The 15,267-nt window shown below is 34.4% G+C and overlaps 1 protein-coding gene across 2 annotated transcripts in view; it reads right to left on the minus strand.

Annotated features, from left to right (window-relative positions):
* Positions 1-15,267, minus strand: part of MTBP (MDM2 binding protein) — a 69,979-nt gene that overhangs the window by 38,023 nt on the left and 16,689 nt on the right. For both annotated transcript variants that reach the window (XM_057532296.1, XM_007188839.2), the window contains exons 11-12: positions 13,733-13,850; positions 89-262 (exon numbers count right to left, since the gene is read on the minus strand). In XM_057532296.1, coding sequence (XP_057388279.1) covers positions 89-262; positions 13,733-13,850 — 292 coding nt within the window. The remainder of the gene's footprint in view (positions 1-88; positions 263-13,732; positions 13,851-15,267) is intronic.

Raw genomic sequence — 15,267 nt, forward strand, 5'->3', positions numbered from 1 at the left:
GTTTGGAGACAATGAGTTCATTAAAAGTTAAGCATGTACACAAAGAAATGTAAAAATGTTTTGTTTTCCACCTAAAGTTAACACTTACTCAGTTTGGTTTCTTCTGTCTTTGCTTTCATCTTTCCATGAATTAAACTGAGTGCAAATGAACCATTGATCTGGTTGGCTGAGTGAATCAATGTGGCTTTACACTTTCTGTTGCCATTACCTTGTAACAAGAGATAATAGCTAGAACTCTCTCCTTTCACTTCAACATCTGGAACTAAACAAAAACAATTATTTTGTTAAGTGTGTGAAAATTCAGCAGGCAACATGGCAGAATCATACATTTGATCCATAGGATATAATGACATGTCGATGTTATTTCAAAACAAGGTGTTACCCAATACATTTGGGGCAGTAGTTGTCCATTTAACTGAGGAAGCTGTTAAAGCAGAGAATCAAAACAAAAATGATACTCACAAAGCATATACATTTTACTTTAAATTAAAACTACATGTACTCATTCATTAACTTTTGATGTGGCTCATTAGCATTCCATTATGACGTTCCTATATATCCACACCTGTAACGTATCAACTACTATTTCCAGCTTCTCTTTCTCTAAAGTGGAATAAACTGACCCCTGCAAGCACACACAGCTCAACTGGTGGGAGCAGAAGTGTACAGATAAACTTAAGGGTAGCTTTTTGGTCCCTGCAGTATGCATCCATAATGTATTTTACAGAAGGATTGGAGAGCATTCATAAATCTGGCTTGCCAGTAACGTGAAGGTCAGTTAAGACAGTCTAGTGCATTTTAAAAACAAATCAAGTGAGGGTTATAGTGAAGGTTGAGGAAAAACTGTGAAGCCTTTGAGACTAAAAATACAAGCAGAATCCCTTTTGTTGAAGATGGTGAATTGGACATAAGCATTTATTTTCATTATCTCCTGAAATTCCATGAAATGAGAATAAATTTAAAAACAGCATAAAACTACAAGAACCAATATCTGAGAGAAGAGACAATAGCAACTAAACCTTGAAAGCAGGAAAGCAGATGAACAATTAGTAACAGACCTCAGACTCTCAATTGTTAAGGAAGATGAGAAAAACAATAGGGAAAGCTTGGAAGCAACAAAATTTATACTATAACCCCTGACAAGAGACTCTGGGATGGCCCTGCAAACAAAATGAAGGTGAAACAGGAAAATAGGTTGAAAGTCTATCTGAGAAGCAGTTTGGCTCCTGACCCCTTCTTATTCTATTCAGGCAAATGATTGTCCTCTCCCCAGCCCAGAAGACTAGTGGTTATTCTCTGGAGAAAGTAAAACAAAATGCCTCTGGCCTGGGAGATATAAGACAGAGCTTAGGGTTGGAGTTGAATATCACTGCATTAAGTGAATGCTTGTATAGTGAATATTGAGGTCCTTTACCTTTCTTCACCTACATAACTTCCACCATTTTGGAAGCCAGATAGCAGAATTGAGCCTTCTTTTAGAAATATGGTCAGTACTAGGGAAGGACCAAAGAATTCCAACCTTGGGATTGCCTAATGTCTCAGTGAGATCACCCTAAAATGAAGATCAAAGTCAACAAGCTCCAAACATGCACTCAAATTTTCCAATCAGCTTTCTCATACCCCCTCTTAAATATGAACAGGCAGCCAAACATTATGGGACATCAGGGAAAGTCTCTAGTATGAAAACCATATGACAAAGTAAGCAAACAGAAACAAAGTGACTTGTAGGGAAACAAAGAATATACAGTAAAAAGAAATCACAAAACAAAAGCAAACAACAAACAAATCAGGTCACTAAAATCCTCAGAGAAGAGACTATATTGCATCCATTAAATAAGAACAGGAAATTGTAGAAAAAAACATTAAATAAGAAAGAGCTCATGGAAACTAAGAAAGCAGAAATATATATTTCAACTAAAAGGTTAGCATATAAAGTTCAGTGAATCTATCAGAAAGTAGAGTAAAAAGTCAAAGAAATGGAAAATAGGAAGAGAGACACACACAAACCAGGAGGAACAACATTCAAACAGGAATATTAGAAGAAAGAACATTAAAAAAATGGAGGGAAGGAAATTATCAATAAAATAATTATAAGAACATTTTTCCTGGGAATTCCCTGGCAGTCCAGTGGTTAGGACTCGGCACTTTCACTGCTGGGGGCCAGGGTTCAATCCCTGGTCGGGGAACTAAGATTCTGCAAGCTGTGCAGCACAGCCAAAAATAATAATAATAACAATAATTTTTTTCCCGATAAAAAGACAAGCTTCCAGGCATGCTAGAATAAAATAGACACACCAAAAATAAAAATAGACCCACCCGCAGTGGTTGAGAATCTGCCTGCTAATGCAGGGGACACGGGTTCGAGCCCTGGTCTGGGAAGATCCCACATGCCACGGAGCAGCTGGGCCCGTGAGCCACAATTGCTGAGCCTGCGCGTCTGGAGCCTGTGCCCCGCGACGGGAGGGGCCGCGATAGAGAAAGGCCCGTGCACCGCGATGAAGAGCGGTCCCCGCACCGCGATGAAGAGTGGCCCCCGCTTGCCGCAACTGGAGAAAGCCCTCGCACGAACCGAAGACCCAACACAGCCAAAAATAAATAAATAAATAAATAAATAAATAAGAAAATCCTTAAAAAAAAAAAAAAAAAAAAATAGACCCACCAAGGTGCATCATCATGAAAATTCAGAAGACTAAGAACAACAAGTATATTCTACAAAATACCAGAGAAAACTTAGGTTTCTTATTTAAAAAATGAAAAATGAGAATGGCACAAGACTTCTAAGTAACCACACTAAAAGCTGGAAAACAATGGGACAATGCCTTCAAAATTCCACTGGAAAAATATTCTTCAACCTAGAATGCTATATTAAAATGAGATGGTAGAATAAAAACTTTTCTAGGCATAGAGGGTCTCAAAAATTTCCCTCCTATGCACCTTTTCTCAGGATGATTTTAGAGAATGTGCTCCACCAAAATGGGAAAATGAAAAAAAACAGGAAGATTAAAGGATCCCAGGAACCAACAAAGAAAGGCAAACAAAATTTCTGTGATGAAAAGAGTCTTAGATCCAAAAGCTATGGAACAAATCTGGAAAGTAAAACCAACCAGTCTATATTAGGCAGGTCATAAAGATCCGGAAGAGATTTCTTACATATACATGATTGATAGGATAGTTAATATGCTTTAATGTACTGAAAGGAGTTTCACAACTAGGGGAAGGCTTTGTGATTGAATTAAAAAAAAAATCATTACCTCTAGGTAGAACAAAATATTGTAAAGAAAAATAAAATATAGTACAAGCCTCAACTGTGAATAGTGATTACATCATCATCATAATTAAAACAATGAACATTAATCTAAAATTAGTATATGATCATTCTGGGAGGACTGAGAAGAAAATGAGAAATGAAGAAGAATACAAAGGAAATGAGAAGAATGTCAGTGTGTAGTAAGGGCAAAGAGTGAAAAAGGATTCATACTTCTCAGTGTGGGAACTTACTATGAAGCTACAGTAATCAAGACAGGGAGGCACTGGTATAAGGACAGACATACAGATTAATAGAATAGAACTGAGAGTCCAGAAATATGCCCTCACATTTACAGTCAAATGGTTTTCAATAAAGATTCCAAGACAATCTGATGGAGAAAGAATAGTCTTTTCAAAAATGGTCTTGGAATAACTGGACATCCATACAGAAAAGAATGAAGTTGGACCCTTACCCCCTACCTCCCAATATATAAAAACAGTAATTCAAAATGGATCATAGATGTAAATGTAAGAGGTAAAACTTTAAAATTCTTGGAAGAAAACAGACAAAGGCATAAGTCTTCATGACCCTAGATTAGGCAATCATCTATTAAATATGAGACCCAAATTACAAGCAACAACAACAACAAAAAAAGAAATAGAAAATTGGATTTCATGAAAATTAAGCATCTTTGTGCTTCAAAGCACATCATCAAGAGAATGAAAAGTCAATCCACTATGGACTTTGGGTGATAAATGTGTCAATGTAGGCTCATCAGTTGTAACAAATGTACCACTCTGATGTGTGATGTTGATAAGGGGGGAGGTTATATGTGTGTGGGGACAGGGGCTATATGGAAATTCTCTGTACTTCCCACTCAGTTTTGCTGTGCATCTAAAACTGCTCTAAAAAAATTAAGTTTATTAATTTTAAAAAAAGTTTCCACATGACAAGGCTGCTGTTAGGATTAAATGTGAGATGCTGCACGGAGACTGCTTAGATCACTGCCTACAGTATTCTAATTGCTCAATAGTACCAATTAAAATAAAAGTCAACCCATGACATAAGGGGAAATTTTTGTAAATCATGTATTTTATAAGGGATTTGTATCTAGAATATATAAATAACTCCTACAACTCATAAAAAAGAGACAAATAACTCAAAAAGTGGGTAAAGAATCTGAATAGACATTCCTCCATAGAATACACAAAAGGCCAATAAGCATGTGGAAAGAGTGGAAAGATTCTTAACATCATCAGCCAATATGGTCACGTAAATCCAGACCACAAAGAGATATCACTTCACATCCCTTGAATGACTATAATCAAAAATACAGACAATAACAGGTGTTGATGAGGATGTACAGAAACTGGAACCCTCGTAAATCGCTGCTGGGAATATAAAATGGTACTGCCACTTTAGAAGACATTTAGGCAATTCTTCAAAAAGTTTAACATATAGTTAATATACAACCCCAAAATCCCATTCCTAGGTTTATATACAAAATAATTTTAAGCATATGTTTACACAAAAATATATACACAAGTATTTATAGCAGCATTATTTATAACAGCCCCAAACTGTCAAACACTTCAACTGATGTGTGAATAAATAAAATGTGATATATCCAAATGACTGAAATATTATTCAGCAATAGAAAGGCATGAAGTACTATACTACAACATGGATGAACCTTGAAAACATTATGCTCTCCTTGAAAGACGGCAGTCATTAAAGACGACATACTGTATGATTACACTTAGATGAAGTGTCCAGGCAATCTACACAGACAGATTAGTGTTGCCTTTGGGCTGGGAAGAGGAGCAGGTGATGGGATTGAGGAGTAACTGCTAGCGGGTGTGGGGCTGCTTTTTGGTGAGAAGAAAATGTCCTAAAACTGATTGTGGTGATGGTTGCACACTCGTAATCCAACCTGTAATAGACTAAAAACCATGGAATTGTATTTTAAATGGTTCAATTGTATGGTGTGTGCATTATAACTCAATAAAGCCAAGGTTTTTTAGGAATGTAAGGTTCTGCTCACAAAAAAAGTTCTTAGCATTTTGAGATATATACATATGTGTGTGTTTATATACAGTATATATATATAGTATGTGTGTGTACATATATATATACATATATATGCTAAGAAAAAATCTACTGTAACTTTATTACAACAGTTTATTTCACAGATATGAACATACTGTGGGCTAAAGACTATCCCCCCAAAAAACCATGAAGTACAAAAAATTTTTTTGCAATTAGCTAGCAATAGAGACAGTAATCCTGTTCTTAAACATCAGTCTTAGAAAAGGAATTTAAATAAAAGTTATCAGAAAGGAACAACACTGTTACCAGTTGTATTTGAAACTAAGGTTTGCCAAGAGTTCTAGGGACCTTAATTCATTTACCAATTTAGCACCTTGCCAAATCAAGTCACATGCCTCTTCAATCCATGACACTCTTTCCACATTTATTTTAAATCCTGTCACCCAATGAAGGTACTATAAAGCACTTTAATCACTGAAGCCTGTAATTACAACAATCTTATTTTCCTCAAGAGAAAAACGTTTATTTTAAAGAACTCCCCTAACCATAATGACCATGCAGTCATTTAAAAAACTTTGCTCCAGATTTGGCAGGTGTTAATTGAAGACTTAATCAGATAACTTTTATGTAAATACCACAGAGACTAACAGATTTACAATTAGCATGGTTGTTCAATTCCCATAGCTCTTCCTAAAGAAATAAGGGAAAATGATTACTACAAAGCATTACTATTTTCATCTGTTATTTGTACACTATCAACTTATAAGAGATTGATTGGCTTGCATGCCCCCTCTCCCACTAAAAAAACATCCATTTGGATCTACTATATAGGTAAAATGGGAGGAGCAGAAATTCCAAGTGTCCTTTAGTTGCATCAAATTTTACGAATAACATATAAACTATAATGAAGAGATGTACCATTAGTTTCACTAGCAAACAAAATTCTTGTATAATAAAAATCAAGTCATATTTTATTTCAGTAAGTTTCTCAGTGGTTCTTAAAACCAGTAACACCCTTTCTTTTCTTGCACTGTTGGTGGGAATGTAAATTAATACAGCCACTATGGAGAACAGTATGGAGGTTCCTTAAAAAACTAAAAATAGAACTACCATACAACCCAGAAAATACCACTACTGGGCATATACCCTGAAAAAACCATAATTCAAAGAGACATGTACCACAATGTTCATTGCAGCACTATTTACAATAGCCAAGACATGGAAGCAACCTAAGTGTCCACTGACAGATGAATGGATAAAGAAGATGTGGCACATATATACAATGGAATATTACTCAGCCATAAAAAGAAACGAAACTGAGTTATTTGCAGTGAGGTGGATGGACCTAGAGTCTGTCATACAGAGTGAAGTAAGTCAGAAAGAGGAAAACAAATACCGTATGCTAACACATATATATGGAATCTAAAAAAAATGGTTCTGATGAACCTAGGGGCAGGACAGGAATAAAGACGCAGATGCAGAGAATGGACTTGAGGACATGGGGAGGGAGAGGCATAAGCTGGGACAAAGTGAGAGAGTAGCATTGACGTATATACACTACCAAATGTAAAATAGATAGCTAGTGGGAAGCAGCTGCATAGCACAGGGATATCAGCTCGGTGTTTTGTGACCACCTAGAGGGGTGAGATAGGGAGGGTGGGAGGGAGGCGCAAGAGGGAGGGGATACAGGGATATATGTATATGTATAGCTGATTCACTTTGTTATACAGCAGAAACTAACACAACATTGTAAAGCAATTATATACCAATAAAGATGTTAAAAAAATAAAATAAAAAAATAAACAGTTCAACAGTATAAAAACAAAATCATATTAATGTACAGAGGAAATAATATTCCATATTATAAAATAAAAAATATCCCAGGATGATTAGGGGAACAGGATATTCTGGTTAAGTGAATAGTCTAAATTATTGATGAGCATTATATATATTTCTTAAGAAGCGACTAAATAATATACCCAATTATTTTGATAATTATGCCAAAAATTAAACAATAAAATAAAATCTAGTCTTCAATGTAGGCATTTTAGGAAGCTATACACTTTCCAACAGTTACATCACTGTAACTTCTAGACTCAACTTTTGAAATGGTCCTTAGGTCAGCTAGGGAATCACAAGAAAAAAATGTTAATTACTTTACATTAATAAAGCAATTCCAAAAAATGTACTGCCTAGTTTGATTCCCCCACCTTATTCATCAGACTAAGCTTGAACAATTTATCGTAAATTTAAAAATAAATGGTAAACTGCCACTGAGACTCTCTAAGAAAATACCCTGGGGCTCAATTTTAGAAAGAATCTAACATGGTTTAAAAAATAATAGTATTGTGGAATAGGTGTTGGAAGCCTCCTACTGAGAAGATTCCAAAAATGTAGAAGGATTTATAGATTCCACTATGACTATTTCAACCAATTAAATAACATTAGGATCATAAACTGTATACATTTCCTCTTAGTTGTAACACAGTAAAATACACAATATACGAAAGCTACAGTGAATAGAGAAGTTATTCAGAAGATATTTCAAGATCTTACTCACCATCACGAACAACAGTGATCCTTTATTGTTCCACAGACATAGAAAGTATTTAAGATAGGACAGAATAACAAAAAGCTATTGCAGAGTTTACAAAGTGTTTACCTTCATTACCAATAGTGTCTAACAAGTTTGCGAGATATACTAAACAAGTATATTATCCTCATTTTCTAGCCAAGGAATTAAAGGCCTAAACCAGTTATTCTTAAACCTTTTTCTGCCTCAAAGCATCTGAAGGACTTTCAGAAACAGTGGCTCTCTAGCCTAGAGTTGTAGAGAGCACGCCTAGTGCAGAGGGTCTCAATACTGGATGCACATTTGAAACACTTGGGTGCTTTTACAAACTACTGATGCCCTGATCCTCCCCGGAGATTTGCATTTAATTGTTTTCAGGTAGGGCCCAGCTTGACTTTTTCTTTTTTGATAACTGCCAAGGTTATTCTAGTGTGAGCTGGTATTAAGAATTACTGAACTAGGGTAGAAACAAAACTCTGCATTTAGGTCTAAGAGCCTTCAGGTGATTCTTGCCAAAAAAAAAAAAGTTTTAATGAGGTATAATTTACATACACATGTCAGAGTCTAAGTTTGATTAGTTTAAGGAAATTATACAATTGTTTATCCATGATTATAATTCAGGCTTGAAAGCTTCCATTATCTCTTTGTAGTCAATCTCCTTTCCTGCTCACGGCCTCAGGCATCTATTGATCTGCTTTCTGGTCCTTCTGCCTTTTTTAGAAATTTCATATAAGTAAAATTATGTACTAGTCTTTTAAGCCTGACTTTATAAACTTAGTAATATTTAGGTATACTCAAAACTTTTCATGTCTTTTTACTGCTGAGAAGGATTCCATTATATGGACAAAACAAACCATGTTCATCTGTTCACCAGTTGATGGATATGTGCATAGTTTCCAATTCTTAGTTATTATGAATATTGCTTTTATAAACAGCTGCTTGCAAGCATGTGTGAACATATGCTCTCATTTCTCCTGGATAAATACCTAGGAATGGAAGAACTGAGTTGCAGAGTTAAGTGTAAGTTTAATGGCCCGACTGTTTTCCATAGTAGCTGTACTGTTTTACATCCCCACCAACGTGTGAGACTTGCAGTTTCTCCGCATCCTCATCAACATATGATAGTCACTGTTTTTAATAATATCCATTCTAGACAGTTATTATAGAATCACATTGTGGTTTTAATTTTCATTTCCCAAAAGATTAATGATGTTGAGTATCTTTCATGTGCCTTTTTAGCTCTTCATGTATCTTTAGAGAAATGTGTATTCAAGTCTCTTACCCACTTATTAATTGCAATTTCTCCTTTCTACTGAGTTGTAAGAATTTTTTTAATATACCTGTCCATTGTAAGACATACGATTGAAACTATTTTCTCTTAGTAGCCTTTAAAAATTTTTTCTTAATAGAGTTCTTCAAAAAGGAGATTTTTTTTAACATCTTTATTGGAGTATAATTGCTTTACAATGGTGTGTTAGTTTCTGCTGTATAACAGAGTGAACCAGCTATACATATACATATATTCCCATATCCCCTCCCTCTTGCGTCTCCCTCCCACCCTCCCTATCCCACCCCTCTAGGTGGTCACAAAGCACCAAGCTGATCTCCCTGAGCTGATCTCCCTGTGCTATGCGGCTGCTTCCCACTAGCTATCTCTTTTACATTTGGTAGTGTATGTATGTCAATGCAAGTCTCTCACTTCATCCCATCTTACACTTCCCCCTCCCCATGTCCTCAAGTCCATTCTCTACGTCTGCGTTTTTACTCCTGTCCTGCCCCTAGGTTCATCAAAACCATTTTTTTCTTTAGATTTCAAAATGGAGGTATTTTTAAATTTTGGTGAATTTATAGATTTTTTTTTCTTTTTACAGATCATCCTTTTGGTATATATGTTTTTTTATAGAGGTTTTGTAGTTTTAGTGCTTACATTTGGGTATATGACTCATTTTGAGTTAATTTTTATGTAAGATAAAAGTCTAAAAATTACATATTTTATATACATATATATGTAATTTTTGAGTTTTTACATATGGACATCCAATTATTCCAGTACTGCGTTAAAAGGACTATCCTTTTCCCATTGGCATCTTTGTCTCTATTCTGTTCCACTGATATATGTGTATTCTCCAACACCACACTGTCTTGATTACTATGGCTTCATAGCAAGTTGTGGATCAGGCAGTGTAAGTTCTCAAAAGTTGTTCTTCCTTTTCAAAATTGTTTTGGCCATTCTAGATCCTTTGCAATTTCACGTAAATCTAGTATCCGTTTGTCAATTTCTATGAAAAGTCCTCCTGAATTTTGTTAGAGATTAGATTGAATCTATAGGTCAGTTTGGAGAGAAGGACCATCTTAATAATACTGAGTTTTCTAATCTATGAACACGGTATATTTCTCCATTTACTTGTATCTTCTTTAACTACTCTCAGTAATGTTTTGTAGTTTTCAGTGTACAGGTCTTGCACTTCTTGTTAGATATAGTCCTCAGTATTTTATTCATTGGTTTCTGGTGTAATTTCCTTCCTTCTACTTCACTTGGATTTAGTCTTCTAGCTTCTTGAGGTTGATGTTTAAATTACTGATTTTAGATCTTTCTTCCATTCTAAGATAAGCATTTAGAATCCTCTTGGTACTGTATTAGCTGCTTTTCATAAATTTGATATGTTTCTATTTTCATTCAGTTAAAACTATTTTTTTAATTTCACCTATGTGCTATTTAGAAGTGTGTTTAAAATTTAGTTTCCAAGTATTTAAAGTAGTTCTCAGATTTCTTTCTGTTGTTGATTTCTAATTTAATTCCACTGTAACTGGAGAACATACTGTGTATTATATCTATTCTTTTAAATTTATTTAGCCTCGTTCAATGGCCTGACAGATATATGGTCTACCCTGAAGAATGTTCCATATGTGCTTGAAGAGAACCAGTATGTTGTTGAGTGGTGTGTTTCATAAAAGTTAATACAGTAAATTTGGCTGATTGTTTTCACTACTGAATTCCTAGCACCTAGAATAATGCCCTGAACACAACGGGCACACAATAAATATAAATATTTGCTGACTGAAAGAATACTTTGACTCTGCCACTGAAATCTCTTTCAAAATCTTTATCTAAGTCCTTTACCTTTTCTCAAAAGAAGTTCTGTCAATGGGATAAATAATTTCCCCTACAGAAAGGGTTATGGGTAAAATAGAACTTAATAATCAACTGTTCAATCTGATTGTTTCTACTTCTGAGATTAAAAAAAAAAAAGATTGTAAAGTGTTAGCTTAATCAGCCCTTAATGATATAGCCTAATCAACAACTTCGCTTCAAAGATGGTCATGTGATATATGTCTAATTATTATTCAGAAGTTACCAATACTAATCCCCAAATTTTAAGAGGTGATGATTTAAAAAAATCAAATCAAGCCTCATGATAAGGTATTTTCTTAAAGTTGCAATGAAAGTCATGAAAAAAAAAAAAAACTAAGTAAATTCTAAATCAATAAATTATCTTAGAAAAAGTTACAAGAGGAAAAATAAATAAAAGGTTGTCCAAAATACACTCAAGTTTAGTTAAGAGGTGTTACTATTCATGTTAATAAGTCGTAAACCTATGTAATATTGAGAAATGGGTATTATCCCGTGATTTCACGTAGTATAGTGAAACTGACTCTACTGCCACCCAGTAAGTCTACTTCTGATTTTGTTTTAGCATCTGCCAAAATCACCAGGTATACACTTATTCCCTGTGAGCTGAGAAGGGTTAAAGCCACATTTCTTCATGAATTAGTACGGTGCAATAAACTACATTAACTATGTCTCTTCCTCCAGGAAGCCTTCCTGAATTCTTAAGGCTATGTTAGGTCATACACTCTGAAAGTATCCTCCACTTCACTTTCACCCTGCTGGCTAAAGAGAATTATAATGATTTTTCAAAGTGCCTTCTTCACTTGACTATAAACTTTACAAAGGAAAGGGCCATGACTCTACTTCCTCAAGTGTAAGAACCCAGTTTGACTTCCCTTTATTTCCCACACTTTGCACCATACTCTATATTACGCAATAAATGGTATTTTGATATTGATGTTAATGATTATAACTCTTTAGGGTCTTCCAACTACCATTTACTAAACCATTTTCTAACTTTTCCTCCACTTTACCTTAAATTCAGGTATTTCTAAAGGTCCTGTCCTTGGCTCTCTTCTTTAGCCATGTTGTCTATGTGTTTTTTCCCAACCACTCCTGTTTCCACTATCACCTTTATACACCCGCGGTGGACTTTTACATTGGGGGTTTCCCAGTATTCAGACCCTTGTATAGTCACCTCCCTCTTGAATCTGGCCCATTCTTGTGAGTAGCTTTAAATATGAATACAGCAGAAGTGACACTTGGCCAGTTTTGGGAATAAGCCTTAAAAAGTCCTTGTCACCTCAATTTTTCTACATTTTGGAATCTTGAGTAGCCATGCAAAAAATTCCAGCTAACCTGCTCCAGAGATTACAAGAAAAAAGCATGCGGCAAGGAAAAGGCGTTGAGACTACATAGAGAGAGAAAAACAGCTGTCCCTGCATCCCATCTGAGCCCATCCTCCAAACAATCCACAAGTTCAGCGCAGCCGCATATCAGTGACCACTGGTAAGACTGGCAGAAGAACTGCCCAGCTGAACGTAGCTCAAATACAGAAGTAAGAGCAAAATAAAGTGTTTGTTCTTTTAAGCCACTTAAGTTTTAGGGTGATTTGTTGTAAAATAGATAAACAAAAGAGCTGGTAAACTAAAAATCTAAATCTCCTGCCCTGACCACTCTCTAGAGATATACATCTAAATTTCAAACAATAACTTTAAATTTCCACATAGATATTATCTACATTTCAAATTCTACACTTGCTAAAATGGATTTTAGTATCTCACCTATTTCCTATAAAGTACTGTGTAAGCCGCTGATTTTAAAATTGTATTCCTCAGAATTCTAAGGTTCTGGAGTATTTCTAGAGATTACAATCTGGGTAGATATGTTTCAATTCCAGTCCTTAGTCCCATCATATCATGGGTCACAAAAACTAAGTATAAGCTCAGAATTAAACTAAACAAATTACTGTCCAATTAAAACAGAAAACACTGAAACAAAGTACGAAGGAACACACTTTAGCTATGTGACTTTGGACAAGTAACTAACATTTTGCCCTGCAATTACTTAATGAAGTATTAGAGTTTGGATTTAAATAATCTGATTTTATAATAGAAATTAATGACATCTTGAATGTAATAGATTATTAGAGAGGCAACACAGGGCAGGGGTTAAGAGAAGAGTGCCTGGGTTCAAATCCTTGGAGATGTTAGAGCTGTGAATTGGCAGAATCTTGGTTCACATCCTGTTTCTGCCAGTTAATAGCTCTGTAACTTCTCCAAGGCCCAATTTCCTCATCTGTTAAATGTTTATAAGGTTATTATAAAAATTAAATGAATCAAGATTTCTAAAGTACTTAGAATACTGCATAGCATATAAAAAGCTGTTAAATAAATTCTATAGAAAACTATAATCACAAGTTTGTTTTTTTAATATACCATATAATAAATTAATCTATTTCCATAAATTTTATTCCTGAAATGACTCTAAGAAACCCATGTTTAATATAATTAACTATCTAATTAACCAAAATTTCTGCCTTTAGAACACTGATATTTTATGAATGAATAACGTTGTATATACTTTCTGTTGCAGTAGGTTGTTAGATAGAAAAAACATCTTAAAATGATATGGGTCCTCTTAATCAGTAGTAATAAATAATATATTTTCTCATAAAGAAATGTTATCTCCATTTCAAAGTTGATAAATACATTATTTATGTTGCACCATTAAAACTTAAAAATTTACTACTTACCACTGATTGTCTTAGGCTTTCTAGCTATATATTCCTTCCATTTTCTTGAACTGAGTTGGCTGGGAGGAGGAATAAGTATGCTACTAATGGTACATGGCAATACAAAAAGAGCACCAACCTGGATAAAACAGAACATATTTTTAGTGACTGCACAATGAAATCAACTCTAAAATAGTGTCATCTGACAATTTTCCACTCATATTTCACCTACATAACACGTATTTAGTCACATTCTTTCCCAAGAATTCCACTATAAAAACTAAAAAAAAAATAAAAACCAAGAACACTGTCCTACCTCCACCAAAAAAAAAAAGCCAGAAAACAGAGAAAGGATTCAAAGTTACAGGTATCCCTTTTCCTTCCACTGAGTCATATATCTCTGAAAACCTTATTCACAATGTTTAAGTTTAGGTTATGGGTATAATTTCTTCGTATATCTGCAAATCAATGAGAGGTCACGAATTCTATCCTCAAAAGATTTTGTCATACCAAGCCATACTTTTATAAACTTTTGACTGGATGGATTATTGGTCTGGCTTCAAAATTAGAATCTAAAGGCTTCAAAACTTTTGTTGCTAGATATCAGAGATTTAATGCTAATAGGTACAAAATTCAGAGAAACCATGAATCATACGCCAGAAAACATACAACAGCTTCTAACTGATTTATGAGCAAACTCAACTTATTCATCTTTGTATTCCCAGGTCTGGGCACACAGATGTTTATTAAATATTTGTCCCCCAAAACCCACCATAATATATTTAGGTAAATTCTCAGTTTGATTAAGCACTGAATAAAACAAACTGCAACCTTGAAAGCTGTATTTTGCCTGTTATTTTAGATATGTAAGCTACAAAACCAGCACATCCCAATAAATACATTTTTTGTTTTTTTTGTTTTTTACTTTTGGGGAAATTTAGGCAAGGCATTTGCTATCAATATCAAATCTAATGCAAAATCACTTTTAACTGTCCTATGTAGATAGAAGGGTTACATGAGATATGTGACACAAAGATAATTAATACTTTTAGTTGCTATTGATTATTTTTACTTACATATTCTTAACTAACAAATATGAAAATAAGTCTATTGGGAGCAAAATAAGGAAAGTAAAATTAAATATGCTTATTTTTCTTTATTATTATAGCCATAACCTTTTTATTTTAAGTCAAATGTACTTTACATAGTCAAGCATTAGACGTTAAAAATAAAAATATTTAGGAATGGAAAATAATCATTAACTATAAAAGATATATATTTAATTTCCTAAACACTAAGTCCTAGTTCTTCCTTCTTGCATAAGTAAGACTTCTTAGACCAAAATGCATAACAAAACTGTCTGGCCCAAAGGGTGACAAAGCTGTAATGTGAGTATGCCAGATCAGGGCCCAATTATAGCTTAACAATTATAAAACTGTTATAATTATAGTTACAGCTTAACAATGTAAAGATGCTAAATGCAGTTTATTGTATAATTTATAGCCTGACATAAATGTGTCCTGACCCATCAGCAAAGGAAGTGACCACATTTCTGA

Source organism: Balaenoptera acutorostrata, chromosome 17, assembly GCF_949987535.1.
Source record: "Balaenoptera acutorostrata chromosome 17, mBalAcu1.1, whole genome shotgun sequence".
Lineage (NCBI taxonomy): Eukaryota > Metazoa > Chordata > Mammalia > Artiodactyla > Balaenopteridae > Balaenoptera > Balaenoptera acutorostrata.